At 41.0% G+C, this 19,782-nt stretch overlaps 1 protein-coding gene across 1 annotated transcript in view; it reads right to left on the reverse strand.

Annotated features, from left to right (window-relative positions):
* Window positions 1–19,782, reverse strand: part of LAMA4 (laminin subunit alpha 4) — a 466,993-nt gene that overhangs the window by 72,543 nt on the left and 374,668 nt on the right. Inside the window, exons 23-26 of the mRNA XM_085611379.1 lie at window positions 18,056–18,218; window positions 16,782–16,915; window positions 13,943–14,114; window positions 6,908–7,039 (exon numbers count right to left, since the gene is read on the reverse strand). Coding sequence (XP_085467505.1) covers window positions 6,908–7,039; window positions 13,943–14,114; window positions 16,782–16,915; window positions 18,056–18,218 — 601 coding nt within the window. The remainder of the gene's footprint in view (window positions 1–6,907; window positions 7,040–13,942; window positions 14,115–16,781; window positions 16,916–18,055; window positions 18,219–19,782) is intronic.

The following is a 19,782-nucleotide window of genomic DNA, read 5'->3' on the forward strand; positions in this document are numbered from 1 at the left end:
GTACATTTCTACACTTCTTCTACTCCTGTCTTGTTCTTATAGTTCATGGGAGGAATGGCAACATACATAAGGCCTTACAGCAATAGGCAGAAAGAAACAAGAAACTACCAAATTAATTCAGCAGTTTCTGACATTTTTACTAACAACTTTTCCATTTGTATAATTAGTGAACTTGGTTTATTTGCTTGTACTTTGAATGTGAGTGACCTTTTTGAAGAGATGAGCAAAGTCAAGTTACATGTTAATTTCCACATGTGCACTGCTGGGAAAAAGGAAACATTAACGCCAAGGATACAACTGAATAGTTTGTTTGGAATGCTCACATTTTAATTCATTTTTTTTAATTACAGCTAAGTGTGAACAGTGTTTTACTGAATCTGATTATTTATTGTTTGAAGCAGAAATAGATACATGTGAAGCCTGAAAGGAAATACATTTGTACTGTCCAGTTACCAATAGACTGCAAAGGAAACCAAACTATGGTTTTACATTGATTGCATGATTTGTTTATGCCATAAAAAAGTATTGGGACCTGTCAAGGAGCTGAAGTAGTCATCTGTATATTCATTAAGAAATGTATTAATGTAAACATTTTAAGCCTAAATATGCATTAGTTAATTGCTACTGTTACTGAATTGATGTTTGCTAAGTTTTAGGTTGAGCATTCGAGACCTCTTGTATATACTTTAGTATATACTTATATGTGTATGTACTTTGTGGGCTCTGCAGATCTGCCCTAGGACTTGTCAGCTTCCGCTTAGAGACTTTTTTTTTCTGTTCAACTGCCTTTATTTATCTGTCTTGTCAGAAAACGACCAATAGAGGTCAGTAAAATACCAGAATTGCTTTCTGCTTGTTCAACTGCCTCTATTTAACTGTCTTGATAGAAAACGACCAGCAAAAGTCAGTAAAATACCAGAATCACTTTAGCATTCTACATTTCAGTCCATAGAATTTGTCTGCCACGAGTGCCCTTAGACAATAATATTTTTTTCAAATCTTGAATTTTCTGTGATATGACCACCAAAGGACCTGTTTTTATATTAAAAACAGAGCTTTGGACTATGCCATTCCCAGCTGAAAGGCAATATTTCTATCCATGTGATCCCATACCTAATGTGTGTTACTCAGTTTGGTGCTTAATTTCCCTCCATGTAAAAGAACAGTAGATGTTTCAGCACCCAGGCTAATGTGCTGTATAGCTAAATACATATCAGGTCCCATAGGCGAGACCAATTGCATTACAAATGCTTGTTGCTTTTACAACCAACTTTGCCCAATTTGTGGTAGCGCTCAAAAGTATTCTGGGTAGTGATCTGGACACTGAAGGGATTTTCAAAATTCTGATTATATTGTTGTTTTAAAATACACTTAGGTGATATGTAGAAAATACCATATAGTACAGTTTTCCTAAATGGAATTGGCTCAGGTTGAGAAACCTAACTGGTCAAATACCCAGAGTAGTGAAGACTTGCAGCATGAGCTCATAAATACATGTCAATAAATCTGCAGACCTTTTGCGGACATTTGGACACTGCATAGTCCAACAAACCATTGGGCGAGCAAGGAGGAGTGTCTCACATCCCAGCGACGCTGAGGTGCTATAAAGCACCTGGTAAGACCTGCGGTGCGGGACGCCCTGCAGACCTTTTTGGGGCATTTGGATGCTGCGAAGGGGCTTGTAGATCCACAACAAATTGGGCGAGCAAGGAGGTGCGGCTCACATGCCCCATACCGCTGATGCAATAAAGAGTCTGGTGAAAACCGTGGCATGGGATGCGCCCGGGAATGTGCATAGGCAGAGACAGTAGCCAGAAGAGACTGGGCCAGGCCTCCTCTCTTGGCCTGAGTTCTGGTCCCTATCACCTGCTGGAGGGTTTCCTTTCCCTGGAATATGGTTAAAATAAAAATTGCATCCAGTGCCACAGTGGGTGACACGATTGCCACCATTGACATAATTTTACCGCACACAGCAGGGGTCCTTTGAAAGGCGATTGAACTAACTGAATGGAAGCTATCACTGGAGGAGGTAAGGGCAAAGTTGCCTACTCTTGTTTGTTTTAATGACCATAGAGGACTAATATCTCTTAGGACTCGTTCTGGCTGCCTGCCTACCCAGTTAGGATGGATATCGTATGTTTGGACCATGCTGACAATTCTTTATTTAATTAACCCCCTGTGAAAAGGAAGAGAGGAGGGACATTGCGTTTGAAGTCTATTCTATCATCCAGGGGGGTTAATGACAAGCAGGACAATTTGATTCCTATTCCGGCTATTTTAATGCTGATGAAATATGCAGCAGGGTAGAAACTATGATACAACTGCATATAAAACCATTACAGGACTGCTTCGACTGTATAAATGCAAGAATGTCCAAACTGCTTAGAAATTCTAATATTGCACCTCCACTGAGGCATTATTGGCCCAATCTCATCCCTCTAACAATCAAATTGGTTCTGGTAATATGGATAGAGGCGCAAGGCAAATACTCACTCGGCTGCTCTCTGTGGCCCCGACAAAAGGGACTTAGAGCAAACAAACAGCACCTGAATATTCACATGTGCTCATGGTTCCCATCTCCTCTGTCTCTCGATCAGTACAAGAAGTTCCACCTGACCAGGCAGGTAGCAGAGGGTAGATGGAGCGCACATATAGCCATGGTCCTGAAAGTGGGGTTTCCTTGGTAGGGGAGCTCAGGTTCTGAATTCACCCTTGGCAGCGTGTCCCTATATCTTAATCCCGACAAATGTACCCAGGCTTAAATTGGTTCAGATCGAGTCGACAGAGTAGTTCATTCTAAAATTACTCCATTGGCTAAATAAGTCCTTGGTCCTTGATCACTCTTTATCAACACAAAGCAATGATCCCCAGAGCTCTGAAATAGCCGATCTGAACATTATCAAATCCGATTCAGTGAAGCTTCTATCATGGCATGCGGAAGGGTTGAGGAAAAAGATAGGTGTACCGGACTGGCTAGTTTTAGCGGCTAACTACCACATTATTTGTCTTTAAGAAACCTCAGAGTTTGAGAGGAGCCACATGGATGGGTATAGTATGTACCACACTCTGGCTTGTCCTTCGAACGCTAGCAGGGCAAAGGGGGGATTAGTCACCTTTATTATAAATAGTTTCCCTGGGGAGATGAGTACGTTTTATAACTATTCAGTATGTTTTCACTGCTTGCTGTGTGACTTTTCAAAGAACTGGGACCTGTTAATATTCAATTATTATAATAACTGTTTTGACAGGAGAACCTCACAGGTGGTGGTAGCTCTAGATGCAGTCATCCAGATGATAGGTAATGATCATCATAAGCCACTGAGGTTACTTTGGGTGGGGGATTATAATGTCCACCACTGTCTAACGTTTATAAAACCAGTCTTTTGGTTGACAGGAGGAGACGCTGGTGCACTCCAGACATAATGATCATGGTAATGTCTTAAGAAACCTTTGGGTGAAGTTTAACATTGTGATGGTGAATGAATTGAGGGATTCAGTAGTTGGCCTTGCTCCCACCTTTATGGGCACTGCTCACACAGCCACAATAGATTACATTCTAAGTATGGAGGATTTAGATACTTTGCTGGCTGAATTTGAGTGTGAATTAATGGGTTTTAGTGATCACACTAAGCTGTGCTGTAGGCTGAGGATGGAGGGTGTGAATAAGCCCCATACTAGCATTGAGTTTAAGTCAGTTTTAGTGAGGAAGAATGGATTCACTATTAAGTGGGAGGAGGTGGAGGGGGCGTGGCCAAGATGGCAACCACATTGGACTCTTTGTGAAGAGCTCCGCGGCTGGCCTGTAATTAATACCACATTAATCCTGGCCATCCAGCCTGTACATGCTTCAGAACATCACCCAGGCAGCTGGTGCAGTGGGGAGGTGCCACCTGATTGTTTGCTCAACGTGTGAAGTTCCTGCGCCGCTGAGACTCCGGGCAGGAAGAGCCCTCTGGTGAGATAGGCCCAGGCAGCGTCCACGCCTTCATTACATCTACTGCCGAGGGTGGACTGCAGTGCGGCCTTTGGGAGCCCTTACCAATGTTTAGTGACACTTGCGGAGCAGTGGAGGAGAGATTTAGTCTTACTGCGTGTCCCCGCAACCGCCTTCTGGTGCGGCTGGTATCTTCGTGACACGCTGCCTGGGATATCCGACGTTTGGCATGGCTGGGCCTGGCCCTTAGCTGGGCTGTGGGCCAGCGCCCAAACTGCAACGAGGACTCACAGTCATGACCAAGAAGGCTCGAGTTCGTTACTGCGACATGTGGGACGAGACCCAAGAAAAGATCAGCACATTACATTAACAAGATTACGGTCGGTAATGCTCTCTCTTTCTCCTATTTAGGCATTCTTTTTTATAGTAAATACCAATGGAAACCGATGGTATAAAATAGAACTGCCATGTTGGAAAAGAACATTTTGGGGCTCCATAATGTTTGTAACATTTTATGCTCCAAACCCGTGGGAGAGCTTCTGGCCATCTATGCAGCTAAATCGGTGGTGATTGCAATGTATGGGGCATGCATATGGGATATGGCTGATATTTATGGTATAAAACTCGTTGAAAATGCTTTTTTCAAAAAACACTTAGGTGCCTGAATGGTGTCTGCCACGATGAACTGGGCACCCCCTTTATTGCAGATAAAATAAAAGTAGCGCAATTCCTACTTTGGCATTCTATCTGGTCTCGGGATACTGCAATATTAAATTGCCTTGTAATTGAGGACTGCCTAAAATTGCATGCAGCCCTTGGCTTACCCTGGCTTGCTTATGTGAAATCAACACTGGACGAGATTGGGCTTTCTGATTTATTTTTTTCCCCTAATTCATGCCTGAGCTTTAACAAGTCCAAGCTAAAACAATTTTTCTTACCTAATACTGTGTCAAAAAGAATGGTGACTGATGAACACAAAGCTGCAGTGTCTTCTTATAAACTGGTGTATCTAAAAGGTCTCCAACTTTACCTATCTTTAACCCAGAATCAGCAACATCATTTTGTTCTAACTAGATTTCGATTTAATTACCTACCTTGTATGGTGGGCTATCCATCGAACTGTTTGTCAGACTTAGATCCCTGCTCCAGTGACGGTGCATCTATTCAATCTTATCTACTCATCCTGTTCTTTTGTCCCTTCTATGTGGGTCCCAGAAGACATTTTATTTTGCCACTTTTAAGTTTAAACAGTGCAGACCAGCACTGCTACTTCTGCAACAACTACACTCTCCTTTTGTTTGCTACTCTATGGTGCTTTTTATGTGGCAGATTTTAAAACAATAAGGAGATGTGCAATAAACTGAAAGGTGGTATGATGGCATTGCATTGTAAATTATATTTTAATGCATGGGATTTTATGTAATGATTCTACTTAGCAGAAATGTTGTTGATTTTTACATTTGTTTTTTAATACCCAGAATGATAAACGAATGTATATTTGTCGTTTTATCTGTGCTTTTATGCTACAGAAATGTAGCAAATAAAGATTTATTGACTGGCTGACAATAAATCTGTCAAATTAAATAAGATGTCCCTTTTATGAGCTGAAGGCTCAAGGATAAAACTGACTTGAAGCACTATTTTAATTATACATTCGTTTCATTGCACAATTATGCTCTGGCACACAGGAGATTTCGATTTAAGAAAGACAGCAGTCTTCTATGCAGAACATTCTGAAGATCAAATAGAAGCATTTGAGGTGACAAACAGGTGATTTTGAGTGGGTACTTGGTGTGAGGGTCGATGTGTTTAGAGGAGTTGGAGAGATCGGGAGCAATGTGTAGTTTAATATTTACTAGAGGTAAGTTATTCTTCTCTGATAGTTTGAATATGTAAACGTTATATAATAGCAGATATTCTCTCTTCATGTAAAATTAACATGTGGCATAGGGGTCAGTTGCCATTATGGATTGCTTGCACTACAAATATTATAATTGTGTGCCTTATTGCTATTATAAATCCCTTTGACAACTATGATGAAAGCTCTATTTTTTTCACACTTTAAAAAAATAAATAAAGGTGCATTCAAAAATAGTTCCTTCAGTGTTAAAGTCCTAAGTTGGCCATTTTGATTTATCCCAGAGTCCTTAGATCAATATCGCTTTATTGGATTCATCAAATACAAGAACATTGTGATTGCTCATGTCTAATGGTGTGATGGGGATGTTGGTGTTCATCACTTATAAATTCAGTCATTGTTGTGACAAACTAACTAGGGAAGCAACCTTATATGGTTTCCCAGCACCATGTGCTTGCTTTGCCTCTAGCATTAATAGCTGTTGCCACTCGAAGAATGTGGAAGGGAGAGGCGAGGAAGAGCATGTTGCTGCCACCTCAGGTGCATTTTTCATCAGGCATTGCTATAAAATATATGTAGATGAACCCACTTCCCTGTGCACTCCATTATAAATGTATAATTGAAGATTTGTACTACTCTATTGGTAGACTCAATGACTTATGGATAATTATTTTGTGGGTTTAACATGCCATAGCTGGTAGCCTGTTACACGCAAGCAGCTGAACACTTACAATGAAGCTCACATTGAAAGCGTTTGCAAAATGAAACAGCATTTTACTTTGTCATTTCAGATTGAGTTTGCTTCCTTAAAAATCAGGTTGCTCCAACTTTTCTGCAGGGTTCTCTTAAAGCGAAAAGAGTAAGAGTATGCATCTTAGAGCCTGACCTCCAGCCGCGGTCCGTGCAGGTAACAGCGGTGGGGGCGGTAGGGCCAAGTTTGGGGGGGGCGGATTTCGAGGGACGATGCTGAGGGAAAATTAAATAAATAATTAATTTTCCCCTCGTTATCATCCATCGGAATCCCCCCAAGTTGGCCCCACCGCTCAACCGCTGTTACCTGCACGGACTGCGGCGGCTGACCTCTCAAAGTGCGAGCAAACACATGGGTTGCTTACCTCATGGAATTTTGCATCATTAATACGTGCCTTCTTCATTGAATCATCCAAGAGCACAGGGCCTTTGCTGAAGCCAAAGTCATACAACAAGCGCAGATACCCATCCTGGACCTCCAGGCTGAAGAACATGCTCTGCAAAAAAAGAGAGAGGACAGTTGTGACACTAGATTGAAAATGCATCAGGCTAAGCCATCTTTCGGTACACAGATACATTTAAAAAGAATATTACAGAACAACAAACATAATGTAAAAATACCTCCAAGTAAAAATAACTGAATGTCTATATGGCAGTTTACAGCCTAAAAGGATCTTGGGCTTACTTGGCCGGAATGATTACACACACATATCAGTACAGCGGATGTCTTAACTCACTTCATCAGCAGCATATTTGATCTGGTTAAGTTTCAGCATACGTTGCTCTTCTGTTATTAACATTGCGACATGCTTTCCCCCAACTTGACAAGACTAACAGCTGCATTGGTATTGCTTTTTTGGTGTTAAATTCCCTTTAATTTCTGTATTGCCATTGGTCTTTTGGGGACTTTATCTAATCAATGTTGTGTGCGTTATGTCAGTGTCACTTACGTCTGACCATAATGTTCAGTGCTTACTGAGATGCTGCTAGAGAATAGCTGTATCTTGGCCTGTGATCTATATTTGGTGTGTGGAATTGCACGTTTATCTCATATTTGTGCAGCCCTGTCACTTTTTTTAGTAAGTGTTTTTCCTTCTCAGTTCATCATGAGATATGGGCAGGCATGAGGAACTCTTGCTTTCCCGTGCCTAACTTTGGTGATTGAGGGTGGAGCACTTCCCTATCATTAGTCAAGCTTGCAAGCCATTGTTACTAGGACAAGTCACACATGCTCTTGGAACTGAGATAGTGTGGACCTTTTAAATTTCCTAGGGAGCTTCCTGGACAGATAGGTACAGCAGTCAAAGTTTTGTTTAATTGCATTTCTATTGAGTAGTCCCAAAATGTTAATGTCACCACTGTGCAAAGACATGGGAGCTTACTGAATGCTAAAAGAACCACCCATAAAAATGTCTAATGCACTATTCCACCAGAGGTCTACCCCAGCAAGTTAGTCAAGGCTTTATCCAATCTCACACACTCTTTAGCCTGAAAGTAAATCCACTAGGCATACCACAGAAACATTCCAACATCCCCTACAACCTGCCACAGAAAACATGGTCTCCTTGGCTCAAATGCTCATAAATATATAATGTGGGAGGTCTACTCATCATGTCAAACTGAACTCAGCAAAAAGGGAGATCCTCCTGATCTCCCCCGTGGCAAACCTGACTGAACACTTTTAACATGTTCGACTGAAAGCAATCCATAGTTCATTGTGCCAAATATCTGGATGTTATGCTAGGCAACTACATGAAGCTTGAAACATACATAAACTCCTTACTAAAAAAAACTCTAGCTAACTCATCAGGCTCATTAAATGGATTAAACCTTTCATCCCTGTTGATTTTAAATCAGAAATACACTCCCTAGTGCTCTTTAGCATTCACTATGGTAACTCACTACTGACAGGTATCCCCACACTCGACCTGACCCCCTAAAGGTTCCCTTTTTGTGGCCACAATATTAGTATCAGGATCCAAATCCTTTACCGCATAAGAGTCTGACCACATAACTTTGGTCACGGTCACTCTTGAGTGGCTTACTATTAAATCCAGGACCATTTTTAAGTTGGAATGATAGTACATAAAACACTACATTCACAAATGCTGCAAATGTCTGGCTCAGAAGCTGATTTCACCTCCACCTCCTACCCAATAATTAGTGCTGATCCTTCAAACTGTGCATTTATATAGGGGTTGAACTTTCTGCTGCAGCAACACTGCCACTTTCAACTTTGTATTTGAATGTGCAGGTTTGTGTATGCTTGAAACATATACATGACTGTCCGCAATGCCTGATATACCTGTAACTTTATAGTAACATTATACATATGCATATTACCCCTGTGTTAATTACTCTGAGCTCCAATCATACGTATATTTTATGCATTGCTGCTTTGTCCTTTTTAATAAATATACATTTATATGTCTTTCTGTGAAATGCTAAGTTACCTGATTGTCTGGTTCACACTTTTGAAAAATAAAAAATAATACTACTAGCCTAAATTATCTTTTTGGTGATGCCCAACGTCACTGTCAAAATCAGGGCTACATCAACTTCAAATACATCAAAATGAAATTGGTGTGGTATATGTTACTATGGGCATGTACATCGATTTCACTTGGTACTTTCCTCCACTACATTGTTCTACCCCATGTTTATCCGAAGTTGATTTTTTGAAGCCATGTGTTTTACTCTGATGCCCCTGTTCATTAATTGAGTACAGTTTACTAGAAGACACCCTTATTTGTTGTAAATCAATATGTGTTTCTGTACTAACATTTGTGTTTTTGTGCACACATTTGCCCTTGTGTGGACACAGCCATGTTTGCATAAAGTATTCAATTTTATTAAAAAGAGTAAGAAAGATCACTCCAAAAAATTACAATTAGGACTGAAACAACAGAAAGAAAACAGAGAACATAGACCCACCTGGTAATGAACATAATCATTTAATCTGGATTTCCAAGTGTTTCAAAATGCTAGAAACACCATTTCATTGGTGCTTATCGGAACTTTGTACTGATTGTTGAGTATCCACAAAGCATTTGAAAAAACATCACAAATATGGTATTATGTTAGATATACTTGACCATAACTTTATTTTTTAAACTCAAAGTAAGGAGTGTAGCCTGGGTTTCTGTTGCCTCTGCCCTTGCATGCTACTGTGTGTTGGATGGCACCTGTATCCTAATTACAGCATCACTGGTAAAGTTACTATCATCTGGAAAAAACAGACCTGCTGGTAAATTTTAATGAAGTCCAGAGGACATGGTTCACATTTCAGTCCATTTGCCTCGACTTGCGGTAATAGAAGTTGAGTTACTCGCTACTGGATAGAAATGCTTAAGAAAGTGGGGAAGTAGATTTTGATGTGTGATATTTGACCACTGCAGTGAATATCCATACTACCGAATGGGGGAAGAGAGTATTCGCAATAGAAAATAATAAGTTGTTGTTAGTGTCTATCAGCCTGGACTACATGTCTACATGTCAGGTATTGAGCTGTGTTGAGATCGAGGTACACTTCATGGTTACTTCATGGTTACTGGGCACTGTTGGACACACAGGATTATTTTACACCTCTAGAGTGGCTTTACAATAATTTCACCTCACTTTTGTCACCCTTAAGGAATTGGATTTCCTTTTCTATGTTTGCCTTTATATTTTTCTATTTTTAACTTGGTCTTGGTTTGGCTTCCTTCCGAGCACTGTATGGGCAAATAAGGGATAGAGTGAAGATCGATAGAATATTTGTTTGATTGATGTGATTTTAACTATTGTTGTAGATAGAGTGTACCCCTGTCCTGTGGAGGCCTAAAGAAATTTGGGGCTGAAACGCGACCGTGTCGACAGACAGATAAAGGAGGAGTCCAACCATTGTTTTGAATGAAACATTAGTTACTTTGCGCATATAATTGATTGAGATAGAGGAGTGATACCTCTGGCGCTAAGAGGACTACTTCTGAATGTAACACTTAGATGTATAAGTGTACATGGTATTGAAGTCGTCAGGGGAATGTATAAGTTGTGTATATGATTGACATTGTATATATGTATGTTGCTGGAATTTATGTTTGATTTTTTCATGTTGTGTGTTTAATTCACTGTGAATATATATGTTGTCTTGAGTCTCACCGATAAATATATGTACCTGACAAATAATTTTTCAAATAATTGCGCTACTATAAACATTACATTGCCAAGGTAATTCGTGGTGCCTTGTGCAAAAAATAAATGAGAGATTGATCCCTCTATACCATCTGTTGTTTATATTATAGATGTTCTATGCCCAGGTATAGGAGGGTCATTTGGGCATACCCCCTGGTGTCCTTTTGCTCGACTTGCTATTGCGACATTTTGCCTTAAAATTAATTATGGGCATATTTTAATAAATCGTTTGTGTTTGTTTCTAATACTCACCATTTTTGGATAGTAGAGGCATATCAATATTAAATGTTTAACATTAAATTAACCATTTGATAACCTGTTCCCGGTGTTTTTATGTGAAAGGCTAAAGATTAATTCACGGAAGTCTCTAAGAATATACATTCTTCTTCTGAGTGGGGAAGATGCAGAGACATCTATATGCCATTCGAACCTTTTGGGCATTTCTCCTGGGCTTGGCTGATCATTTAGGTGTTAAAAATCCGAGAGGAGAGCTGAACCGTCTGTTGATATAGCACAACAAGAAAGTAACTTTTATTCCCAAGCTCAAGTATTTTCTTTGGAATGTTTTGCTTCCAAGTTCCAGCTGGAAATGCCTTAGTTAAGATGTGTTAAACTAGCACTGCCTCACCATTTCCAAAAGCACCTTAGCTACATATGGCGACCAAGATGCTTTTTAGCTGCCTAAAAAAGGTAGAATTCTCTTTGACTGTTGTTCTCTGAAAGCTGTTTTATTATGTTAAGAAAATTCTTACAAACATGGTTATTACTATCTGAATTATTCCCAGGTTCTTGTTTTTACTTTCAGCGGTTATGTTTTTCCCTCCAATGCGCCAGGAAGCTGTTGCATATGTTGCACTTTGCCAACAAAATTAAATGTAACACAGAACAGCACATGTTTATGTATGTCAGGATAGGAGCATTGTAGAAGTTTAGGGACACATGATATCAATGGCTCCTAGCCAAGTGTCTCAAGGCTTTGGTAGGCCTGGGCGTAGTTCGTGGAGTTTTGCTATGCAGAACTCCGCTCCGAAGTTACAAAAAACTTCACGAGAGGCGGAGTGCAGTGCGAACTGCAGTTTGTGCTGGTATTTCTGCCGCACTGGTAGAAATTCTACCCGAGCGGCAGCTCGTGCTCGCAAACTTACCGTTCGTGAGCAGGGACAAAACTCCGCTGCACATCCCGAAGAGACGTTTTCTGCACTCCGCGATCGCCGCTGAGTGCGGAGTGCAGAAAACTCTGCAAACTCCACGAACGGAGCAAAGTTCACTGCCCAGGCCGAGGGATTACAATACTGCTGAAATGGTGAGAGCAGGAAAGATGATAAAGTGATTAGCATTGGTTACCTAATGTGCTCTAGCCATAGAGCGCATCCTACGAAAATGACAACTTGCACTCACAAATATGGTAGCAGTTTGGAGAAGAAAGAACCTTTGAAGAAGCAGTTGAGATTTACTCAGGTGGATCTTGTCTAGTTTAAACAACTTGCTTAACTGAAATCAGCTTCCTGATTTTGCCTTCTAATACAGTGAGACACTCAACCAGATTTAGCTGCGTTGTCTATTGGATGTTTAGAGCCTGAGAGGTGGCAAAATGGGATCAGCACGTGGCCAAATGTTGTTCAAAATTCACCACTCTTTTGCACGATGATCCTGGCATAATGGATCTGAAATCTGAAAATTGCCAAGCGCAAAATTAAAGTTTCCTTGGACTCAGCCAGATCCAGTGTGATCTGACAGACAGTATTACTTGTTTGTCTTATGGAAGTCCTATCTGCTGTCTTTTCCCTTCCACAAGACCTCGTCACCGCAGGCTCTTCCAGTCCTAATCGGAGACTCTCAAGCTCTTGACCTCAGCCTGCGGTCAGTGCCCACTTAAAAGTTTCATGTATCATAAAATCCATCCACAGGAAATCTTCCTAAAATGCTTGACTACCTTCATTGTGCGCTCCTACTCATACACTACTTCATGGAGGCTGATTTAGACTTAACCCTGCTGCAGCTGGAGTGGTTGGAGAAACTTGCATTTATTTTTCCCTGCAAATTCCCAATAGCAGTGTGCGCATGCACACATTTTGACCATAGTCCCATTAACACATCCTCATGGAAACATATAGAAGATGCCCCCTCTTTTGTACTGTTTCTCATGAACTTTCATTGGATGTTGTTTCTTTACAGCCTGCTTCATGACTTTTATCAAAAACTTCTAAACTATTTTTTATAGGTTGCTTCATTTTATTTTGCGAAATCTTTTGTCAGTATTAGTTAATAATTTTTACATATGTGAAATTGCTTCTTTAAATGTTGCTTTTGCGCCCCCAGAACCTTCCTAGATGTAAGAATTGAGCTGGGTGCTTTCTTCTGCTGAAGTGAGAGATAAATATTATGGATGCTTAGCTAGCCTCAGTGGTGTTATCCAGCACGCGTGTGTTGGGTATTTATCTAGTTTCTCCTCTACCATTTAAGGATGAGGTAGACTGGCCTCTTATAATATACAGCATGCTGCATGCTTTCCATGCAAAGATAACCATGACAGACCGCAGTTCATGGAGACCTGAAGCCTCCATTTTAAAAATGGGGTGAAGCAAAATGTATGCAATACTCTGTGATTGACCTTGAAGCTGGATCACTTCCATTAACATGTTTTCAAGTTAGATGACTGAGTCATAATATGGAACTCTTTAAGTGAGTGCATAACTCTTGATTATAAAAAAAGTAAATGTCGCAAATAGCACATCAAGTCGTTGGATCTAAACTTTAGAATAACATGCAGATACAGCAGTTACGCACTGTCCTTTTTATGCAGATAAGACCCGCGAGTATACTGACTGCACGCAGGATTGATGCATCTTTGCTAAACAACAAAGCCGTCTCGACCTCGGTTGATCAAGATAGGGGTGAGCACAAGGGTTAATTCAATGAGGCAAGGAGTGAAACAAGGGCATTAGCACAGGCATCCCTCAAGACAACTCCAAATATGGCAAAGACTGAAATTCAGAGAAGCATACCAATTGTACTTGATGCCTACATGAATAGAGTATGTATTGCTCATATCCACCTCAATCACCATAGCATCACTGGAGACATTGGTAGTTACTGAGCAATTGCTAGTGCTGCTGCTCATTGCAACAAGGTTATTTAATGACCACTATGTGTTAAGTATTAAATATTGCAAATCAGCAGTGACTGCACACACATGACAACCATTGTAACAGAGTGCATTTACCTACCCCATTCACCATCAGGAAGATCAGTGCATTGTCCATGGGTGTCCGAACTTCAATATCGAATCGGGTCACTTGGCTGAATCGGCCTCTCTTTTCAATGTTGCGTGCCACCGCATAGCCAGAGCCATCGAAGAAATAAGTTGCCGCTCCACTCTGCGCAAAAGCCCATTTATTTCTAGCATGGCCGTCACATGTAAGAGCAAGAAAGGAAAAAAAGGGAAAGGGCACAAATAACACAAGAGTTTTAAAGCATGGTACCTGAGTGAGTTGAATACAACCTGTGCATCTTTGAAAAAGGAGGGCAGGGAAATACGCATGATGTTTGTGAGAGGAATTTCAGCTCAGCATAACTTTTTTTTGGATAGGGGAGGTTTATTTGTGACTGAGTATGCTTGAAGGAGTCCAATCCTGTTGAGGAAATGCCACAGATGCTGCAAGTAGGGGCTGGGCTGGTGGAGGGGTGGGGTGCTGCAGCACCCCCAGGCATAACCATACTGGAGTTCAGAAGGTGAATAAGTAGTAAAGATGCCTTGAAATGTTGTCTTTATCTTGTTATATTTGCAGAGCGTTCGAAGCCAGAGGTCAAATGTCAGGCTATACATTGTGACAAATGACTGCTTATTCTTTTAAAAAGGACACTGGTGTTTACTTTTCTTTCTCTGACTGCAAAGTACAAGAATGTTGTAAAGGGAACTATGTGACAATGTTGCTGCTGTGGGGTGCCATTTTCTTTTCTATCAAACTTTAAATACATGTAAATGCATGGTAGAAAATATTTGAAACCATACCAGCTGTTGAGAAAGCTCAAATGAAGCACTGTAATTTGAAATTCTGAAGTGTGATGCAAGCAAAGTTTTTCAATTGGATCAAACAAATCAAGACATATTATTGATGTGCAAATAATAATTAATCCCTGAAACCTGAAACCCACGCATTGTGTTTGTGTGCTACGTAGTTTTATCAGTATATCTGCATGTCTCTGAAAATGTACTTGCCATTTCAATGGAAAATGTTCTGTCTGTAAAAGTGAGAGTGAGCTCCAATTCGTGCTATATTGATATATTTGCGACAGTGAGCTCCAAAATGCGCCACCGGTTACATACCACCAGTGCTTAATGTGAACCAGTGGTTTCCAGTGCTCGGCACCAGCACATAATTGTCAATACCGGCGCTTTGGACAGCCTGCCACAAGGTGGTGCTGTCTGGGGAATTTAGAGAGGACCACAACAAGAAATAATTATAAATTCAATAAACATAAAAAAATACTGTTACCTGCAGCCCAAGCCATTCTTATAGCTTTGGGGGTTTGAAATAGTCCGAATTGGTACACTTGGAGCAGTGTGATGGTTAGTGGTTGTGTTGGTACTGTCATTGGCAGTGCTGGCAAAATCAATGCATGATGCAAGCTGCAGTGGCCTCCTGATCAGAGCCCTGGCACTTATGTTTTTTACAAATTAAGCACTGCCTACCATTCCCTTACTACTCTCCTGCTTAAGGGGCTTGGATCGTTTTCTATACTTGTTCTTTGTGTATGCCTGGATTCTTCACAAACCTTATGACTTGGGTGATGTAACACTGATGCCAGCACCTCCTTCTGAAAATTGTCCCAGCACCACTGGGAAATGGGTGATACGGACTGTGTATGTGGGCTGGGGAAAACATAGTTATGGGTAGGACAGTGTGTGTGTGTGGGCGCATGCATGTCTGTGCATATGCGTGTGTGTGCATGAATGTGTGTGCATGTGCATGCACGTATGAATGTGTGAGAGATCGAGAAAAAGATCTTTTCATGTCTAACTGTAGGGTGCATTTTCGAGCAATAAAGTGGAGGGCAATATCTTTGAATGTACAAGGATGTGATACACACTGTTCTCCATATAGGTGTAATCTCACCGTGACAAGAGTAAATCCAACTCATTAATACATACATGACCGATAATGGGGTTAGAATGGGGATCTATCGTAATAGGATTCTACCATTGTAACGTAGACTGGGATCTATGAAATAATATGTATTTTATCTTGAAGTGCAAAAATGGCTGTATTTATGAGAAACAAATTGTAGCTGGCGTCAAGTGCTGTGCTTCACGCCTGGATAAAGTCAATGTCTGTAACTCTGTATTTTTTAAGGCTGCAGATCAGGTAAAAATAAAGGGGTCTCTTATACTCTGCAGAGTGATGACAGTGAGCAGTTACTTATCAGTAACCCTGGGCGTAGTTCGCGTAGTAGCGCTACGCGTAGCTACGCGAAGTGCACTTCGCACTATGCAAGCTACGCATAGCTATGCATAGCTACGCGAACTGCGTAGTGCACTGTGCAAAATGCTGTTCGCACTGATTGCACACTGCCGGATACTTGTCCGCACTGTGCAATCATTGCACACGGCATCTTGCACAATGCGAGCGGTCATTTTCTGACGCTCTAGTAGATTTGTACTCGAGCGGCAGCTTTCTCAACGCGGACTGGTAGTGGCTCATTGCGAGAGGTCGCAAGCATACGCGACCACTCGCAATGAGAAACCTGACCTCCACGCGTTAAGAATCTCACCGGGAGGTTTATTTTCCACACTTGCGATCGGCAACTTGATGATGCTGATCGCGAACGAGGAAAAAGTCTCGCCGGGATGTTATTTTGCTCGCTCGCGGTCGCCAACTTGACATTGAGGGGCACGAGCAAGCAAAAAATGTCCGCTACGCGTTTTTGCACTGTGCTACGTGCAATTTGCGTAGTGCGTAGTTGCGCAAACTACGCAAACTACGCGAGCGTAGCGTAGTCCTACGCCCAGGGTTACTTATCAGCCAACTTTGTGCACTGATAATTTGAAAGTAGTTGTTCTCTTACCTTGGACATGGTTTCTCCACGGAGGTGTCCATGTTGTAAATGTGTTTGAAATTGTATAAACTGATGACGTCATCATTCAAGGTGGCTAATTCTACACAGCCAACAAAGCCAGGGAGATCTAAACTTGCAGGGAGCTGTGGACAAATAAAAGGAAGATAACTTTTTAAAGCAAGTTTATGAGTGTATGAATACTTCATATGACTGTGGCGAATGTGTTTTTTAGCAGCTCCATTCCTTGTGAAGATTTTGGGACGCTGTGGGAAATTTGGAAATATACTCCACATAAGAATAAATGTTGCATATAACGGGCTTCTCACCAATCATTCAGCCTATGCTCCCCACCCTCTTTGAGCCCTGGGTCAGCACTACCACCTTGGAAATGAAGGGTGAGGGGGCAAACTGTGTAATTTAATTTCACACATTTTCTGTAAAATTACACAAAATTATGCTTAGAGGGCAAAATATCTTTTGCATGTGACTTTTTCACACCAGGGCATACTTTGTGTACAAAACTAAAGAGAGTAGGAGACTGGTTTAATTAACTGGAATATGTCTGTAGGGAGCAGGTTTGCGGTTCCCAGGCAATATTTACTGCTTTATCCATTCTTTTACATGTTAAAATTATCTCAAAACACAAACTTTGGAGAAACTCGTGAATTTGACATAAGGTGAAATTCATGAATTTCGTGATATTTGGCAATGTAATATAAAAAAGTTTGTCCAAAGGGCAAAGGCACTCTCACCTGCACAACTTGAAAAATACATGCTGCTCTCACTTACTCAGTTCTTGTAAAGTGTACCACAACACATTCATCTCTGCTCTAGATCTACCAACAACCTAGTGCCCAACAATAATCTCTTCACTCCTCACCTCTTCACTCCTCACCTTTCGGCTCCATCATTTCCCCTTCTCCACCATGCAATACCTACACACTCCTCCCCCCTCCCTTCAGTTTGTCCTAGCCAATTTCACAATCATGCAATTGAGGAAACACCCCTTTTCACCACCAGCCTAGTTTGCCTCTCAAATCATTAAAACTCCACTCCATCTGCTGTTCCCAATATTTCATATTCACACAGTCTAAAGAAAAGAAAAGTGGGAGAGCCTGAATAATTTTCTTTCTAGGACAACTGCTTAATAAAATGAATACCCTTTTGACATGCAGAGCATCAGTAATCACAATCAAAAGTGAATATTTTGCAAAAGCCGGCCAACAAATTAACTTCAGCAATTTGGAAGGAAACATGGAGCAGATATTCCTTGATCATCTCACCTTAAAACCTGAAGGTACGCCACCAAAATAGAAGACGGTATCTTCCGGGTCCAGATCCAGAAGAGAGTCAGTGCCTGGAGCGTCCCCCGTCTTAATGAACTTTTCTTCTGCTGTGCTGTAGGGACTGCGCACGGTTAAGAACACTTTGCCGTGCCTTCCCACTCTGTCAAAAAGAGAAGCTTCGGTTACCATGGTACCCAGTGGAGCATCAAATTGACAATCATGCAATCTGTAAAAGAGACAGCTGTGAGCGCGAGGCAAAATCAGCATGCTATAGCAAACTCTTTACTCATTAGCTATTGTTGGAGTGGTGGAATATGGCACATTTACCAAACAAGACTAAAGATGTTAATAGCATATCCATAATACATCAGTAGGTGAATCTACTGCTGTTGTTTTGGGGATTTTGCAGTTCTCAATATCCATAATACATCAGTAGGTGAATCTACTGCTGTTGTTTTTGGGATTTTGCAGTTCTCAATATCCAAAATACATCAGTAGGTGAATCTACTGCTGTTGTTTTGGGGATTTTGCAGTTCTCAATATCCATAATACATCAGTAGGTGAATCTACTGCTGTTGTTTTTGGGATTTTGCAGTTCTCAATATCCAAAATACATCAGTAGGTGAATCTACTGCTGTTGTTTTTGGGATTTTGCAGTTCTCAATATCCATAATACATCAGTAGGTGAATCTACTGCTGTTGTTTTTGGGATTTTGCAATTCTCAACCATTCTCATCTGAGTGTCTTCTTTATTTCCGTTACCGGCTAGGGGCCTTATTACACATATTTCCCCGGGGGCACAACGGGCTGTGTGCCCACTTTTAGCGCCAGTGCTATCTTTAGAGGGTGTTTCCTCATTTCATGGGGTTGTGGCTCCACTCCAAAGAGGGAATCGTTTTGCCTCGACATACACACCAAATTATGGAAATAGGCACAGAGGCAAACAAGCCCTTCCAAGGCGAACTGACAGTGACACTGACTCTGTAAGGCATCCCTCTGTAGGAGTTAAAGGGGGTCTTATGGACCCCCACACACATCCACCTACAGGTGGTTGCAGTCACTGAATGCACTTGCCTGCAGGGCAATGTGTGGGGGTGAAGGATGAATAATGAATGAGGCTACACTGGGGAAAGCTCATTCATCAGTAATCATCACTTTTTGGAAGGTGCCACTTGGTGCAAGCAGAGACAGGGCACCCTTTACATAATACGTGCCTTGATGGCGACATTGCTTTGATGTATCATACACGCCATGTATACTTTGTATGATAACAGTTTTGAAAATTTGAATAAATAATCTCTGCAAAACTAGCCAGCAGCAACCATATGAACCAGTGTTTCTCCTACATCCATGTGCTTCATCTTGGTCCCATGACCAAGGGACCTGTGATACCTTTATACTCTCCACCCCTAATGTGCATTTGGTGCAGTTAAGTCCCTATTCTGCAAACAAATAAAAGTATTCACATGTAAATATAGCATTCCATCAGTCAATATATGAAACCTTCAGTGTTAGAAATAATCTAGTAAAAAAAAAAACAATTCAGAAACAATACTAAATATTTCTATATGGTTGGAAGTCCAAATTAGTGTTGTAAAAATCGATTAATTATTGAATCCATGGTGGTAATAGCTCCTGCACAACCATACACAATTTAGTAGTGTATGCTTCACAAAAAATATCTCGGCAACATATGCTTTCTGCATTCTAGTATTCTAGTGCTG

This window comes from Triturus cristatus, chromosome 6 (genome assembly GCF_964204655.1).
Source record: "Triturus cristatus chromosome 6, aTriCri1.1, whole genome shotgun sequence".
NCBI lineage: Eukaryota > Metazoa > Chordata > Amphibia > Caudata > Salamandridae > Triturus > Triturus cristatus.